This window comes from Gavia stellata, chromosome Z, assembly GCF_030936135.1.
Source record: "Gavia stellata isolate bGavSte3 chromosome Z, bGavSte3.hap2, whole genome shotgun sequence".
Lineage (NCBI taxonomy): Eukaryota > Metazoa > Chordata > Aves > Gaviiformes > Gaviidae > Gavia > Gavia stellata.
The window spans coordinates 42,538,923-42,557,906 of NC_082637.1; the positions used below are offsets into that span (position 1 = coordinate 42,538,923).

The 18,984-nt window shown below is 38.0% G+C and overlaps 1 protein-coding gene across 1 annotated transcript in view; it reads right to left on the reverse strand.

Annotated features, from left to right (window-relative positions):
• PRUNE2 (prune homolog 2 with BCH domain) overlaps positions 1-18,984 on the reverse strand; it is a 141,564-nt gene that overhangs the window by 40,870 nt on the left and 81,710 nt on the right. Inside the window, exons 7-10 of the mRNA XM_059834013.1 lie at positions 13,476-13,634; positions 5,950-12,454; positions 4,911-5,503; positions 4,672-4,802 (exon numbers count right to left, since the gene is read on the reverse strand). Coding sequence (XP_059689996.1) covers positions 4,672-4,802; positions 4,911-5,503; positions 5,950-12,454; positions 13,476-13,634 — 7,388 coding nt within the window. The remainder of the gene's footprint in view (positions 1-4,671; positions 4,803-4,910; positions 5,504-5,949; positions 12,455-13,475; positions 13,635-18,984) is intronic.

An 18,984-nucleotide genomic window follows, 5' to 3' on the forward strand; every position in this document is an offset into this window, starting at 1 on the left:
ATGAAGCCCCACGGGTATGCAAGGAAAACAGGAAACAGAAGCATCCAAAGGGAAGTAAAGGTTACTTTGCAGAATGTGGCCTCTTAAACTTACAACAGATTTTCAATCCTTCAGGCTTTCTATATATAGCAGCCTGCTTTGCCCATTAAAGCAGGAAGCAAACCTGGGCTCCCTTCATTGCTTTATCCTAGCTTTGGGGTGATAGAACAGACTTTTTGAGAAAACACTGGGTGAAACCCTTGGTCCACTGGAGTAAATGAGAATTTTTTCCCTGGTTCCATTCTGTCAGTATTTCAGTTCAGTACTGGACATTGATATTTGACTTGAATCATTAATGGCTTTGAAAGATATGATGTGCATTTGGCTAAATCACAGAGATAGCAGAGTGCTCTCAGATCTCTTATTAATCTTGAAATAGTCACAGATTTTTCTTTCATTATATTTAATGCCTTTATTCACTGTCAACCACAGGCCATGTGATGAAAACAGGCTTCTTTATTAAAAATTTACTGGATTGCATAAAGCAAAAGTATTTGACAAAACAAAAAAATGAGCAGAGAACATAATCCATGCTCAGGGTATAGCTATCCAGCCAGGCCTTCAGATCAGGGGTGCTTAGTTTTCTGATACCAAGTAGGCTTAAGTAAGCATAAGCTAGGAAATAGACTATTCAGTCAAGGCAAGAGTCACATTTAGTGAAGCATCCAAGAAACTTTCCTGAGTCAAAATTATGGCCTTTCAGAAGTACAAGAATTCAGGCAGAAGAACACTTCTGTGAGCTGAGTATCAGTTACTTAGACTTTGGTTCAGTTCTACCAAAGCCTATTTCAAAGATGTAAATATTTGGCGGACTCAGAGCCTGATGACTAGCACCATCAGGCCATCCAGAAACTCTACTGCAATAAGAACAAGAGAAAAGCCTTAGTTTCCTCTCCTATGTGATGACACCAGTGTTTTTGTGATATCCTCCCATAGGCTGAGAGTTCTGCCATATCACATTGTTTTAAACTTCATCAGCCAAGAAGAGCAGTTAATTCCAGACTTACAAGCTGCATTCTGAGGTATGTTTTAAGAAGGAACTTGTGTTTTTAAAACTGTCAAAAAAATGCATTAGAAAGCATTTCTAATTATACACTTCTACCATGTCAGTTGCTGTTTCTTCAGATGTTTATGTACGAGGTTTAATGAAATTGACATATAATATAGAAATAATTATTCCCATATGTGTTTTATCCTTTCTACCATAATATTTTTTTTGTGTTACTTTTGTTTCAAAAGAATCACAGGCTCTGTGATCATGCTGTGGGTATGCATAGGGATATCTGCATGTGTCTTTGCTATCCCCCCAAAAGCCTGAAGTCATTATCTAACTGACTAAAGACATAAGCTTATAACAAGTTTATTGAACGTCAGCTACTAAGCACAGGGGAAACTGAGGGGAAGACAGCACCTTAAAAGAGATCTCTGTTAGATATGAAATCCTCATACAAGAGCAATATTTTTAATAATATTAATGGTGGAAAAAACTTCCATTAGATTTCACACCTTATCATGTGTGTTTGGTATTAAACAAGTATTAAACAACTTCCGAGTCAGATAAGAAAAAACCCTATAGTGGAAGCTATAGTGACCATACATTTATTCTATACCAAGAACTACTGTATCCTTTGCTTGTAGGATGCACCATATTCCATCATGCATTTACATTACATCTTACATTAACATGGTCCAGTTCTGGACTTTAACGTAGGAATCGTTCTAACAGAATATGCTAAGCTCTAAGAATAATGAATGTATTACATATGAAACAACAATGCAAACTACTAGTGTGTACAAGATTCAAGTTTTTACTTTGGAGACTTACAGAAATTCCTGAAGAATAGCAGACTTCTTCTCAAAGCAGATCTAACAATTCATAGCAATAAGATATTAAAAAAACCCTATAAATCCATGGCCATAGGAATTATTTTTCTAGTGCCAATGTAAATTAAAAAATCAGATTCTTTTCTTGAGGTATCTGACAGAGAATCTTACTGCTTCAAAGTTATCTCAACTCCATTGTGCTGATTTATAAAAATAATTTAAAATCAGATACCTAGACCAGTTTTGTTTTCCTCTCTAAGAACATCACGGGCAAATAAGCACGGCAAGTCAAACATTGGGATGTTGCCTGCATGTAATTAATCAGTGTGACTTAAGCAGGGTCAACATCTGGCTACTTTTAATTTAAAATGCTTTATGGGAGACAGAGGAGTTGACAGCTGATTTGTTCATGTCAGATTTGCAAGCCTGCAACTAGCCATCACCTCTAAACAATCCTTCCTTTTTCCTGTCCCATTCACCATTTACTGTGAGCAGAGGTGGTAAGCATTTTTTGATTTAAAGATTTTCACTAGAAATTACTGGTTTGTCAAAAAACAGCTTTATTCATTGAAATTAGTTGGTTTTGATGAGCTAAACCCTACAGACCTAATGGAGGAAGATGACTTCCAGGATGTGGACTAGTCCGGGCAAGCAAACCACCTCAAAGTCAAAGGACGTCTAGTTTTCATAGACCTGCACATCCCAAGCTGTCCTTCCATGCACTAATGTGGATTCAAAATAACTGCTTGGGGATTTTGCTTGTTTTGCTTCTTTCACATTTCTCTTTTGTAGAAAATTTCAAGATTTCTACTTTTCCTTCTAGAATGGAAGTTAGAAGCTTGGAGGATTGAGTGCAACAGAAATGTTGTGCCAACCAGCTCTACTTTTGACAGTTTCAAGGTCAAGCACTCAGCATTTGGTTTAGTTCAGACCATACAGAACTGGGGAGTGCTCATCTTCTTCTAACCCTTCTGAAGATTTGCCTCCTTCTTGAGGGCAGTAAATGCTAACCTGCATCAATATAAGCTGTCACTGCCCTACAGAAACAGAGCCCCTCTCATCTCATATTCTCCTCAGTGCTGTCTGTCTAGTTAGATTGAAGCAATTTCAGCCAGGGGCAGTGTGTGAGGGCAAAGTATGCTCTGTATAGTACTCAAAATCTTGTCTGTCAAGAAAACATAAAGTCCTATACAGGTGCTTAAGTCTAAGCCTGCAAGTAACAAAATATCTCCGTTTCTGAGACTGGAGTTTCTGTTTCGGATGAAGCCAGCACTTACCGTATATTAAAAATAGCTCAGCTGTAACAGTGTCTGATCTTGTGGTAATGATACACTCCTTGAAAAATGTGTGAAAATGTTTAGAGGGGAGGTATTTTAACAAGTCTGGGGGAAGATAAATCACAGCTATTGAACTATTCATTCCTGAATTCATAATAAAATGTGAACTCTTTGGAGTGGGGAGGGAGTTAGCAAAAAGCTGTGCTTTTCTATCACAGATTATTTGTACATACTGTTATCAGGGTTATACTGTCATACATAGGCATGCCACCTTTAAGGGAAAAAAAGCCTACTGCTAAAATTGCAAAATTGTTAGTGAAAATGTCAAAAAATAAAGTCTAAAATAAATTGCAAGCCAATTAAAACCTGATAATAGAAGTTGTGGATGTGATGTGTATTCTACACTGAATTGACAACTGCTTGGGAGAAACTAGAAAAAAAGTAAAAAATTGGTCTTGAATTTCACACGAAAAATATGTTTCCACATGTTTCATACCACTTATGTTCTTTGGGGTAAGTGCAGTTCAAACGGAGTAACAAGTACAAAGCAGTTACACCCCCTAGTTTTATTTGTACTGGGAAGTTTCTTTTACTGTTCACAAGAATTTCACTGTATAAATGCAATGCCAGGTTCCTCTTCGTAAAACTGCAGCATGTCAGTTGCAGAAGCCCAGGAGAACGAGGTCAGACTTCCACATTTGCATCTCCAGGGCTACCCTAGAAGTCCACTGTAACAGTTACAACCTCCTGGTTGTAAAAGATGAGGAGTTAACAACAGAAGCACCCTCTCCCATACACTACAGTAGATGGAGTCAAGAGGGTCATCTCTCTCTCCATCTGCTGACACAGCAGAGAGACAGCAAGCAGTAGTAACGCTGTCAGCACAGAGGCCACGCTTCCACCCAAAGGCAGGTGCAAATGTACTCGAATGGCCTCAACTGCCAGTCCAGTCCGAACAGACAGAAATGCTGCTCTGACCTGACTACAGCTTGGAAATAGCCACAAAGACCATAATTTTCCACCATCCTTTCCTTTTCTCTATAAGCAGCACCTCTTTCTGACCCTGGGCCTTGACTCCCTCCTATCTTCCTTCCCAGCAGTTTTGCATCAGACAGAGATAGTAAAACTTCACTTTAATCCCTCCATAATCTCATCACTGGCACTGTATCTAGATTGGCAATAACATCAGTACCCGGCTTTGGCCTGTGCTCCCTGGCCACATCTGTTTCAGATTTAAAGGTAGATTATGAAGTCTGGGACTTCATAGAAGGAAGACAGACTTATTCCTGCAGGGAAGTGGCCTTACAAGCTTCCTGCATTGCAAAACAATCCTAATTAGACTCATATCAAGCAACCAAGAACCAAGACTCTTTTTACAAAGGAGGAATATAGTGATACTTAAATCATGTAAATATAATTATTACTTCAGACTTGAAAGTCCTGCCATCTATTCGTACATCATACACTTAAATAACATTGATAACAACTGAACAGAAGACTCTTGAAAGAAAACAAACTGGTTTTGCCTTACCCTGATTTTTGACTCAGTTCTCTTTCACTGTGGAGAAGCACGGTTTCCTCCCTCATTTCGTGTTCTGTTGCTACGTTATTTCCAAGTCTCTGTTGAGAATTTGCTTCCCATGCACCATCACCACCAAGCATCTGCAACACATGTGTTCCTGTGATGCCCAGACTATCATCCTCAGTAGTCAGGCTGTCTGAAGGAGAACAGCCCTCATGTTCAAAAGATTTCTGAAGGGGAGTTTCTACTTGAAATTCTGCCCAAGTGTCAAGAATCGATTCCTGTGCTACAACAGCTGCCAGTTCTTCTCCAGAATGTCCCGGCTCTGATTTTGGCATCTCTGACTTGGCAGAAATTTCTTCAGGTGATATGTCACTGACTTCATTTTGGCCCAATATAATCCAGCTCTCATCTTGCACACAGCTTTCCTGTGATCTCCTTTCACCGTCCAGTTTTTGAGCCACAACAGACAAACTTTTCTCTTCTAAGTGAATAGAGTCCCATTCAGTCCTACAAACAGAGTGATCTTCCCTTTCATTTGTAATGGAGATTGGCTGAAAAGTATCCAAGGAGCCTGGTGAAAAGCCTTCATGAGATTCTGTTTGTTCAGCCACTTTAGCTTCTTGAAATGCAAAATCACTTTCATTTCTTTCAAGGGTTCCCTTCGTTGAAGGTATATTTTCTTCCTCAGTAACAAGGATGTAATCCATCTCCAGTGAAGTTGGATCTTGGTGCACCTGCATCCTCACATCTTCTTTACCCTCTGCACTTCTCAGTTCAGGGCTCTCAGAGGAATTTTTCAGCTTATTCTCTCTACGAAGTAGGCTGTCAGTGCCAGCTTCTAAAAAAACAGGCAAACAGAAAATCCTTTTAGTTTTTGAATTGCTATTTCAGTCACCATGATTTCTTTAAATCAGTACAGTGCAATGAAGGTCTTCTTTGCTCTGTTAATGTGTACTTGAATTTTATAACATCATCAACATCATTATAATTGTTAAAGATTATACATTAACACTGTAATCGTTCCTAAGGGAGAAATGATTCAGTGTCCCGTATGCTAGGCCCTGTACAAACAACAGAAATAATGTGCCTACTTCAATGCTTAAAAGCTTTAGATCTGACTAGAAGGGTGATGCTAGACGTCTTCCCAAAGTACAGAGTTTTGTACATCAGAGAGACACACAAACTTCAAACTTCACTCAAAGCCTCATCATTCAACAGTAATACTCCAGGCATTTCCTTCTTTCTTTGTCCTACGAACTTGCTCTGGAAAGCAGGTTTTCTTACCATCAGGTGATCTTTTATCTCCACCTGGCGGTGAGTCGAGATCAGTTGTTTCTGCTTCAGATTTTCCTATGGAAACCTCAGAAGCTCCTAGAGTTGCTTCAGACTCGGAGAGTGAAGGTACTGGCATGTGATTTTCCTGAAGGCACTCTGTGGATGTGTCAGACACCTGATCTTTAATGCTGCTGTCTTTGGTCATTAGGATGCCTTCTGCACCTTCCAAAGGAGTTGGCAGTGGTAAAGGTTTTTCCAAAGAAACACTGTCACAAAATGGCTGCGTTAACAAGAGCTCATCCTTTGCACGCTCTCTGCTGCAAGAGGGTTCAGCATCAAAAGATACATAGGGTGGTGGAGTACACACCACTGGTGATTGGTCACTGGGCATCTCCTTAAACAGAGGAACATCATTTTCAATTACATCTTCAGATTCTTTCACTATGTCATCGACCAGTTGATTATTTGAATCAGATTCGTGGTCTTCATTACCACCAGGCAGAAAGGATTTGGGAAAGAGTATCTGTTTACCCTTTGATTCCCCTTCTGCTGCTTCTCTGCCTACTACTGCCAGAATGTTCATTCCACCAAATGTGCTTGCCAGGACATTAGTCCCCGATGTGTTCCTGATGTTATGTTCTACCCCTGTCTCAGATTCATCCACACATTCTTCTGACACCTCTAGCTCATCACCAGTTATTGCTGTATGGTCAATATCAGAGTATTTTCCAACTTCAGACAAAGCACTAATTTCTTTTAAGCTTTGTTCTGCCCTATCAGGGAGAGTGAAATCCATGGGAATCAAATGCGTTTGGGAGGTTGCTATTTGAGCTGTATCAGCTGGTGTTCCTTGATGGCTTGCAGGAGTAAAGCTTTCATGGTAGGTGTATTTTAGACCTAGGGACATCACTTCTGAGACTTCACTGGTAATTTCAGCTGACTCAATTGGATCAGTAACAAGTTTATTTTCTAGGCCATATTCTTCCAAAACTGCAAATTCAGGAGGCTCTTGACTATTAGAAGAGAGTAGCTGATAGGATTCATTGATCTTTCCCTGATCATAGTCCTGGGGGCTACCACTTTCAGACTGTGTCTCTACCTTCTGCATTACTAACTCACACTTTGAATCAAAATCTGCCTCTTTACTCATATGTGACCATGCGTGAATCAGATGACTATCTTTGTCTTCAGGCTCCACCCAAATCTGAGAAGGTGGGACAGAGGCATGCTTAGCTTCATACTCCTGGCACACGTCAGGACTGCTTGATGCCTCTGAACTGTTGTCTTGGTCACAGTGACTTAATATATCAGGATTTTCACCATCTGATTTCAAAGTGACAGTCTGCTCAGCATTAGTCCAAAGGTCAGGTTCCACTGAAAACAGTTGATTACTTTCTTGTGTGTTATCCTGTAAAATATCTGGGATAAGTGCAGTTTGGGGAACTAATACACTCCACCCTGGACTTGACTTCTGTGTCATTTGAAAAGATAAGTCTTCTACAGTGAAAGCACCTGGCAGGGAGTTGTGCACTTCTAAACTTTCACAAGCGTCCCGCTGTTGTTCTTGAGGAGTGAGACTTGCATTTCCCTCACTTTCTTGAACTGATGTATTTGGCATACTTTGTTCCTCATTTGAAAAAGGATTCTGTGGAGTCTGTTGATTTTCCTCATCTGTAGGAAAAAACTGCTCTTTCAAGCCCCTTTCTTCTTTATCCAGTATGAAAGGATCACATTGTTTGAACTGTACAGTGTCTTGATTTATTTGACTACCAGGAATATTCATAGGATGTACTAGCCTTTCATTTTCTTTTTCATCACAGTACAGGGTGGGAGACCGATTTCCATCATTACTTGCATTAGTGAAATGTGCTTCTGTTAGTTCCTTATCTTGTGCAGGATATCCCCAGAAGTCCTCCTTACTATTTGTTAACTGGTTTGTTGCAGAGCTTCTTGAAACAGAATACTGATCTTCCACTTGATTTTCTTCACAAGGTTGTGTATTCCACCATTCTGAACTGTCATCTGGAAAACCAAATGTTCCTACTGTGGATTTTGGATCAGTTCTTGAATCACCTTCCAGTGACATACTCCACATATCTATGGCTTTTGAAGAATACTCTTCTTTATCACCAACAGCAAAAGTCGGTGTAGTATCTTCATTCATTTGATACAAATATGAGTCTTCTCCACTACCTGTTTTTTCACTGAAAATACTCACTTGGGCTTTTTTCTGAAGTGTCTCCCAGTGACCTAAATATTCAGAAGTCTCATTACTCTCCATTATAGTCAAGTCCTCCTGCAATACTTTCCCAGCTTTAATTGTTTCAGGATTTTCACTGAAGATGGCTACCTGGACCTCCTCTCCCACCTTAGCTTTTGCATCTAAATTGTCTTTGTTTGCTTCAGGACTTGTTGCATTGGGTTGAGCACAATCCTCTCCAATTTCAGACTCTTTGTGCTGTTTGTTTTCATACATGGAATCATCTTGAATGAGTTCTGGACCTGCCTCTGAATTTTCTGAATCCTCATTTATGTCAGGACTTGATAAAGAAGATACGGTATCATCATCTAAATGGGCATTCCAAAAATCTAAGCTTTTAGGAACTTTGTTCTGTTCAGCACTTGTTTCAAGTCCTTCTTCACATTCATTCCCAAATTCATTCCTTTTAAAAGCATCTTCAAGATTTTTATTATTTTTAATATCCCACATATCCCTACTTCTTATGTGATGACTGGCAACCGGAAGGTCTCCCCACACATTCACAGATACATCACTTAAATCAGGACTTGTTCCACTTGAGTGTGCATAATCATTTATTGAATCACTCCACACATTATCCTCTTCCAAATAACTTTTGATCTGTATATCCTTTGAGAGGCTACTTGTGGTGTTTGCCATTTCAAGGACTTCACTTGCCTCAGGACTTGTTCCAGGAGATTGCAAATCTTCACATGGCTGTGAATTCCAAGCAGTTTGGGGAAAACTGTCATTAAGCATTACACATGGCTCTCCACAAATATTATTAACAGATTCTGAATTTTCAGAGTTTTCATTTCTCCCAGAACCTATTTCATGTGAAAATGAATTTTCCACCACAGACATATCTGTAATGTCAGGAACACTGACATATCCAAAAGAAGGACTCTTTTTAAACTCATCTATGAAAGACTTTTCATGAGTGCTGTTCAGTTCTGAGCTATTTTTGAAAGATACTAACTCAGAATTACAGCTGCCTGCATGGTTAGGAACCAATTCATGTAAGCCCTCTTTCACTTCCCCCAGCACTTCTTGTGGTTCATTCATCAAAGGAATTGATGTGGCTAGGCGATAACCACTCTTTCCAGAGTCATTACAGATGCCTGAGCTTCCAGGCATTTTAGAAGCATTATTTTCAGCATTATCACTACCCTTATCAGAACTTTCAGAGCTACTTTCCATCTCAGGACTTGTTGTTGTCTCCTTTTCAGGTTTCTCAGAAAGCAGCTGTGATGTTTCACTATAATTGTAATTTTGTGGTCTGGAGTCATCAAAAAATTCACAATTTCTGCCTTCCTCAGAAGCACTTGAAGAAGATTCTACATTATTCTGTGACAAGTCTTTCCTCTCTTCCTGACTAACTGGATTACTTTGATTGGAAAATGGCTCATTCTCTGTGACTAATGCTTCCAGACTAACACTACTCCTCATTTTTTCTGGGGAGCTGGAAATTTCAGTTGTTGACCTGTTTTCTTCTGAATCTGCATTACATGAAGGTTCACTGTCCTCTTGCACTGGTTTATAACAAATGTCACTAATCATTTGCTGTCCACTTGTCTCATCTGTTCTTTTATATTCTTCTTTTCCTTTCTGAGAGATGACAATGGTATTGTCCCAGCCTTCCTCACAACTCTGCTCACTCTGTAAACTCCATGAGTTCTGCTGCTGCACTGAATCCGGACTATCTAGCTTTTCATCAACAACAGCAGTGTTTTGTGCTGCCTTCTTACTAAGTATCTCACTCCCTAAGTCACACATTTTCAGATCCAAACCATTCCCAGTGTCTGAAGTTGGCGAAGATGTGTCTGTGTCTTCTACAGGGACAGTGTTCACTGTTTCTACCTTTTCAGCTGCTGTCTGTCTAGCATTTAATTCGTTCTGTGGTGGTGATAAGTCATTCACTGTCTGATTGTATACTGGTGTTATTCTTCTGTTTTCAGATATAGAAAGATTATTTTCACTGGCATGTATCTCAGTTGAAAAACATTGATTAGCTGTTTGTTCTGAATTAAGGAATGGTTTAGCAGAGGCAGAAAGAGCAGTAATTTCAGAATTTCTTTCTTGTAACTGGGTGACATTATTTAGGGGAGTGTTCCAGATGTCTGTGTTTCTGCTGCTTGAAAAAGGCATGTTTCTAGGAGACAATGGTTCCTCATTTGCTTTCTCAAGTACTTTTGGCTCAGGCAAATTTGGGTTTATCAATTTATCAATAACTGTTTCTTCACCAAAATCTTTGTCCTCATTTTCTCTTTCATCTTCCACATATGTAGGTGATATATACGAATCAGATGTTGAATAATTGGTGTCTGGTGGAGAAACAACTAAATCTTCACCTATGTTTGATGAACTAAGGTCTGAGTGTTTATACAAGAAGGTATCCTCCCATGGCACCACTACTTCTGTTACTTCTTTCCTGATGTTTTTATCATAGATATTCCAGGCCTCTGTATTTTCGAATTGTTTTGGTCTATGTTTAGGGTCACCAAATACAGTGTTTTCCTCTGTTTGCAGCTTGGAAATATTTTGCATATTGTTGAAAACTGAATTTGTATTTTCAGATTTTCCATATTCTTGTACTGAATAATATCTTTCTTTATCCCAGGCTTCTGGAGACACCTGGATAGGTGGGTTTTCAGTCTCATTGTCCGCTGTGATTTCTGAAGAATCTGATAAACTAGTTTTTGATATGGTCCATTCCTCAGGACTGTTCACTGATTTTTCTTCACTATCCAGTTTGGGCATGTTCCATACATTTTCTGAAGATCTAGCAATATCTCCTGCATCAAACTTAGTCCAGACTTTGTAAGAGTCTCCAGCTATCTGACTACCTTTTCCTTCACCACTACACCATGCATCTGACATCATAGGTTTTGGGTGACTGACCTTCCACAGGTCAGTAAAGCTCTCCAGTTCTTGCTTTGTCTCCTCTAAAGAAGCAGATTGCAAACGTGAATGTTCACTGTTTTTCCCTTGATTCTCATGGTTCCAATTATCTTGTTTAAACTGATTATCCCACAGACCTGCTCTCATGTATTCCATCTGTTTTGTCTGTTTTTGGAGGAATATAGAATCTGAGGCTCTTCTATCAATATGGTCTCGTAGCAAGGGACTTTCTTTACAGTCTTTCCATAAGACAGGGCTCTGAAATACAGATTCCTGATCACTTGAACTCCATGTATCAGCGTTTCTGGACTCTAGGTCAAAGCCATCCCACCAGCTCCCATATCTAACACGAGACTGAGAATGATCTGTGCCATCTATTTCATTAATTTTTTTTATGACATCTTGTGCGAAAAATAAAGGCCGACCATTATCTAATGGTGAAGTTTCTACAAGACTGTTCATAGGAGTTGGTGGAATTCTTGAATCAGCAGATGTCAACATGTCAGGTGAAGAAGAATCACCTTCAACTAAATCAACCAAAATTGAAGTTTTCTCACACATTTCTCCTGGACTCTCACCAAATTCAGCTAAATTGTTTTCCTCATTTGTTGCCATGAGTAAGTCAGTTGAATAATTTGCTGTATCATTTTCTAGCAGGTTTGCCTCATCAAGTTCTTTTTGCACAGTGAGTTGTTGTCCTTCTGATGAATCACTATTAAGGAAATAGTCATCTGCTGGGGAACAATCAACAGAATGAGAAGATGACTCGGATGGAGCTGTAACTACAGGTGCTAGATCAAAATTGAAAAGATCAAAGTTATCGCTATTGTCTCTAGACTGAGGTTTTTGTTCTTCGGCTATTGCTCCTTCAGGAATAGGGCTATAGGAATCAAAGCCAGGCAGAAGACTGTGATGGGAAACACCACCTTCTGCAACAGGGCTATCATCACTAAGGAAAACAGAACTCTCCTTGGAAGACCGGCTGCTTCTAATGGTAGCCAATCCACTGTCTGGACTCACAAGGTCTACGTTAACATCAACGTGGGCTTGCATGGATCCATTTAGATCTTGAGGATTTTCTATGAAATTGGCAGAACTGGGCTGTGGTTCTACATCAGAACCATATAACTCCATAATACCAGAAGAACCCTGTGAAAGTGGAGCACTTCCAGCAACAGCTTCAGTAGAAGAAGTTCTACTGTTTGATGCCATTTCTGGTTGTCTTCTATTTATAACTTCCTTAACTAGGAGAAAAATTTGATCACAGGTCACCGAAGAATTTTCTTGATGATAAATGAGAATTTGGTCACATCCACATTCTAGAGGATCCAGCTCCAAACAAGGATTCTGACATTCTTCTAATTCACAGCAGATCTGTTGAAAAATAGGATGTTTCAAAAGCCATTGCAATCATGGTCATAAGGGCACATATTACTTCACCATGTAACACAGCCATACCTATCTATTCCTATTAATCTATGTCTTGGCCATTTTGCTGTAACAGCCTTATTATGATCCCTAAATAGATGAAGTATTAAAATAGAAGATCAATATAAAATATGTATTATATAATTGGTCAGAATATTTAGTTGAAATGATACCACTTGACTTTCAAGTTCACTTTTGATTACTAAAAGAAATTCCAAATAAATGTTGAGTTGTTACCTTTAGAAATCTGAGTAAAATATGTAAGGGTACCTGAGAAAAGTATTTCTAGAATGGGATAATTAGATTCATACAAAAATACATTTATAATGACCTTGAAAGCAATATAGTCATTTAGCTACCTGTCCCTAAAATCAGAAGCTTTTAAGACTGAGAAAAAGGTTCAAAAAGTTGCCACTGAGATTATTTCTTCCATGTGGGGACAAACATAGTCCAAAAAATATACAGCACCTGGCTTTGCATAAATGAACATTCTAGTAATAACTTGGCTTAATTTCAGAGCTTAAATGCTTTAGTGATAGCATACACATAGATGAGTTCTGGTCATTACCATTTACAATGTGTTTGCTTGTCCCTCACTGCCAAAGATTCAGTTGTGTAGATCACAATACAAAACCAAGCCAAAACTAGTAAAAAAAAAAAAGATCATTCTGTTTTAGCTAAATTGAAAAATCTTGTCTCTTTCTGTATTTCTTGTAACATTTTTCTATTTGGCTGGTCTGAAACAATCATAAATATCACATAAATATCACAATTGTTCATTTTGCATCATAAAAATAACAATTGTTCATTTTGCATCATATAAATAACACAGCCATTTCAAATAGTTGCCAGCCAACTGCTGCTACTTTTTGGCCCCACTTAATTATTCAACACTTTGGTACATACTACTTTAAAAAACCATTTTTTTCAGGAAAGACACTATTTGATTATTTTTCCAGGTACTTACTTGATTGCTTAGCTCTAAGTTTTCTGAGTATACTGCTATTTGTTGTTTTGTTTGCTTCTCATCTGACAAACAGTTGGCCAAAATGACAAGTACATCAAACCCGTATTTATCTATAAATGCTTTCAGATCACCAATGAGACTCCTGTGTAACACGCAGTCCTGAAATACAGAAAGAAATTAAAAGAAATGTCAGCATCTTTTTCTTGCTCTTTCCATCCAAATCCGTGGTGAAAATAGCCAGAAACATTAATAGGCATCAGTGTCTGTAACTTGCAACAGAATTCCATTCCATTTGTCAAAACAGCTATGTGCTTAAAAAAAAATAATCAAGAACTGGTCTCACAGCACAGTAATGGACTTTTATTTTTGAGGAACACTGAAACAGAAAATTTCTGTTTTGCCTTCTTGAAACTGCTGCTGAAACAGAATTCTTACTTGTTCCTGCTATTTGCTTTTGCAACGTTGCTTAAAAGTATTGGGCTACTGCTATTTCTTGAATAAAACCCCTTATTTGTTAGAAAAATTAAAATATTTTATTAAATTTGTCATGTTAATATTTCATTTAAAATAATTGATAATTCATTTAATAATAATAGTATTGAGGTGCAAAATCAGGCACTCAAAAGGAAATTGCATGTGCTAACTTAATTTTGCAGCCCTTTAGATGAATCCATTATGGTGTTACATGATTGTATACAATTTTACCATGGATTATTCCTTTAGATTCCTTTGTTCCGGCTCTTTGAATTCTATGCAAGTCTTCAAAACTATAACCCCCCAAAATAAGGACAGAGTAAGACAAACTAGTTTTAAAATCTCTTTGTGTCAAAAAAATGCTTATTTTCACACACACCCCACCCCAAATACACAGGAGGTGAACACTGCATTTGTCATTCCTATTCTCATTTATACTTGGACTAGCCCAATGTTGAATTCTCTAGATTTTGCAGCATAACCCATACATCCCTCTTTGTCACCTGAGGACATATTGCAAGAGTATAAACGTCTCTCTTCAGTTCTCAGTTCTGATAACTGCCAGTGAACAAAGTCTTCAAAATTTTATTTTCTCCTTTAAGTTTCTGCTATTTGTATTTGAGATAATTTTTGTCATCTTCTAGCTAATAGTTCTTCTGATGCTGCCAAGCTACACTGGCCCTGAATAAACAGCAGTTCATCATGAACACAACACAACTGTATATGCAGATTGGCATGTTATTCCCCTGCATCTGTCTCTTACCTGATAAATTACTGTTTTGGTTACATATATACAAATACTATTTATTAATCTACTCAAATGTGTCCACAAAATCCATCTCCCTCCCTGTAAGTTAAAACAAAAAAATCTGTTTGTCAGATGCTTTGGAAGTAGATTCTTTTCCAAGAATAGAGAAGTAGTTCCACTTCGATGCTCACATAGCACCTAAAAATGAGTTTTATGTGAAATTGATGCAGATCAATGCACAAATAAAAGTTAGCTGTCTGTTTACTGGTGGACATTCAGATATGAAATCTGAATAGGGGGTTATGGTGAGGAATTATGGCAAATAAGGTTTGAACATCCAAACCAGTAACATTTTTCTGAAGACTCAAGCATAGAGTCTATTAGAAAAAGTACCAAAATGTGCTTAAGCATGGAAAAGTTACTTCATTTATCCCATTCCTAACTGCAGTTGGAATAATTAAATTCTATTCAAATAAAAAAATTTAACTAGAGCAGATTCAAAATCATCTGAAAATCCCTGGTAACTCCTTATCTCAGTTAGCCCCTTACAGCCAATTCAAGAAGATTGGGAGGTCACAGGGAAGGACATGGACCAATCAAGGTGTTTTATGGCTGTATGTAAGGTAAATAATAAATGATCATTCTAAAAAATGTCCAGCCTTCAAGCCTCATGATGCTTTATCTTCTATATTGCTTGTATCAGCTGAAAATGCAAGGAATTAGAAATTTTCTGTTAGAATTATCTGACTGAACTGGAAGCCTCATGAAAGTGACATTGACTCAGATTATATCTGCCCTCATGTCAGCCTGCATTTGGCACTCCCAAAGTGGTAGGTTGGGGAGTGCCAAAAATCCTGCTTCCTGCAGTATTTTGAGGGAGGAACCTCTTAACCTGCCTACATGGCCAGGGAAAACTCCCCTGTCACCACCATAGCCAACTCGAGAGTCAGTATGTGCATGCAGGGCAATCAGGGGTATATTTCTAGAGTTTAAGGCCAAGGACCACTATGGCATCATAGAGCAAAACTATGAATAGAATAGAACAAGATACAACATTCACATGTTAGCAGCTATTTGTTGGTGGGAATGGTTGCCACAGCAAGGGTGTGGCACCAAATGCCATACAATGAAAAGGTCAGTTCTGCCAGTCAGAGACAGAACTAAAGATGTAAATGGTCATGGTAAAGCCCCCGAAGGTGCAGAAACCTGAATTTGTCTTGTGCCCTGTTTTTTGCTAATGTAGTCATATGATCAAGAGCAATACTGAGGAATGGATATAGCAGCAAGTGATCCAGTAGCCTGCTGCTATAAGCGGGGAACTTGCCAAGTATGTATCCCTGGTGGAGCAATTGGACTGGAGAGTTTCACATTGGGCCACATTAATATAAACAATAATGGATCCATACTATCTATGTAATTACCCAATCCAGCTACTTAAGATTCTCTCCATTTCTTCCATGCCCTCAAACTTAATTTTATTCAGAGTGTGTATTTTTTCTTCTTGAGGTTCTTAGCATGTTGATGACTGAGAGAAGCAAAGGATTAACTCTGAGCAGGCTACCTGTCCCTCTCCATTGGATACAAGCTGCAGAAGGAGATCAGTTATGTACTACATGTTTTTTTCTCTGTGCTTCACATCCAGCTTGGCCTTTGGGCTGTGTTGTGCTACATGTATTCCTTGGGTGCAGAATAAACTTGGCCAGCTAACTGTACCAGAGAAGCCTGCAGGCAGCATCCACTTGGTACTAGCACTTACATCACCTGTGTGTCTTTGCCTTTATCTAAAAGTGCAGCAACAAGTTCTCATATGAACATCCTTTCTGTTTGACAGTAAAAATGAGGAATGGAGTTGTTTCCTTGTAAGAAAATCCTGTAATAGCTGAAATGACCAAAAGGTGGAAATCTCTTCTACGCACAGGGTGTCTCCAGCATGCTGTGCATGGATTGGAGGCTTATTCAATGCTACATCCCTCAGGGTTCCCACCACCTAAAGGGATATAGGATTATCTGTAGTGTTTTCTCCTTATAATGTTGGCATTAATAAACAGCTTTTTAAAAGATGCCTCACAGATTTTGCATGCTTTTCTTACTGGGATCATAGCGCTCCCTGGTGCAAAACACTATCAACTGATGAGAGACTGCTCAGAGCAGCATGGGAATGGGTTTAGGTGTGCCAGCACCATACACCACATTGAAAGAAAACATCTTTAAAGAAAACATGCAAATTATTTGAGGATTTAAAAGTGCAAGAGGGCAAGAGATGTTTTACAGTGACATCCAATCAACAATAATACTGAGGAAGTCATTAAGGCATGTCAGAACACAGTCCAAGTCAAGCAAAATGATGCTGATCACATCCCATTTATTACTTTCCCTCATAGCCTGTCAAAGAGAAAACTTTCTGACAAAAAAGTCATTATTCAGTGAAGGTATAAAACCCAAGACCCTATTCAGTTCTGTGGCATGAGGACTCAGATACAAGCTTCTCACATTACTAAGTAACGATTAATATTCAAATAATACCTGGCAATGTAAGTTACTCAACTTTCCTATAATCAGACATTTTAATAATCAACAATAAATGTTTCTCATAAGTTGTTACTTCACTAAGTGCATCCAGAAATGAAACACAAGGCAAACAGACCTCGTTAAAAGAATAGGTCAAAGAGTAAATTTCCTGGAAAATGCTGTTCACTAAGTTATTGAACAAAACAAGATCAGATTACATGTCTTACAGCATCATGACTCCACCTCATCAATTTTTTTAGTTGGCTGGACTATTAATCAAAACATAAAATCAATTATTAATTTTAAAATAAGCAAAGGTAATTTTATTAATGTTAATAAATATTATTAAGTAATTATTTTTTCTAAAACTTAGTTTAATTCCATCCCTCCCCCCAAACATCCATAGTTTACTCTTTTAAACTAGCACCAACAACACAATTCAGATACTCTCTTCACCAGCGTTCAAACATTCAAATAAATAAAGACAGTTGCAAACAAGAAACTCTTATAAATTACCAAAGACTATATATTGAAAGACATGGTAGACATATGGACTCTTCCACAAATTTGCTAACATAAGTAAACAACCAGAATGTTGCATGTATTGTAAAAGCTAACAGAAAAGAAAACATTTCCTTCAGAAATGAAAAAACGCTAATCATTTCAACAGTTAGGCTGCTACATCCCAAATTAATTACAAGCAGTGTAAAACATGCTGTTGATTAATTAGTATAGTAGGAAATACACTGACATACAGCCAAACCATGACAAAGGTCAGTCAGCTATTCATTCTTATATTACTTTTCCTTACTTTATTAGCATGTGCTGGCTTAAACATTAATTAATATTTGCATAGTGTACAGCAGGTAAACAGCATATGTAAACACTATTAGTTGTCGTAATGTCCTCTAAGTAACCTATAACAAAAAAAATGGACTGTAAGTAAACTTGAAATGTAATACACTTGAAATAAATAGAATCTAGTATTAAATATATTTTGCAAATGATGTTAAATATGCAAATGCATAGTTAACAGCAATATGGATACTGGAGAAATTTAGTGTCTTAGCACTTGTAATAAAATTGGGCATTTGTTTGTGCAACCTAAAAATATGGTGAACATGCTGAATTGACAATTTTTTTTTTATCAGCCAGGTAAACAGAATGAGAAAGTTTAAGAAATCCACAAACTTTTGAAGGATTTTTCAACATGACCTGTTCATTTATTATGTACTTCTGTTGAGAAATACCATTTTATGTAGGCTGTATATTGTTGTAAAACTTCTTCCTCTGCAACTCGATTTTCTTACAGGAATCTCTTTTTTTAGTCGATAGTCAACATGACTACAAACATGGGTTTAAAAGAAGCAGTATCTCCAAGAAATAGCCAAAGAGAATTTGTAACTTCTCCCTCTCTAGCAACAGTTTCTAATTCATGAGGCCAACAGCCTATTACCCAAGAGATGACTGTAAATGTACATTACACACACTTCTGATTCTTCTAAGCTAACTGTGTCAATATTAACCTGACCAAATTAAGAACAAACTGTCTCTTTTGTTCTTCACACTCCTCACATGGAGAGCACAATATGGCTTTTGTCAGAGGTGCTCCATCATTTTGGCTCAAGGAAACTGTCAGTACAGTTTGGGATTCGTTATTCATGGGCAGATACCCTGATGGGTCTAATGAAGCCTTTCTGCTGACAACTCATTTGCTAAAAATACCCAACCATCACAAAATATAAATGAGGAATATCACTGTATCCCATTACAATTTTC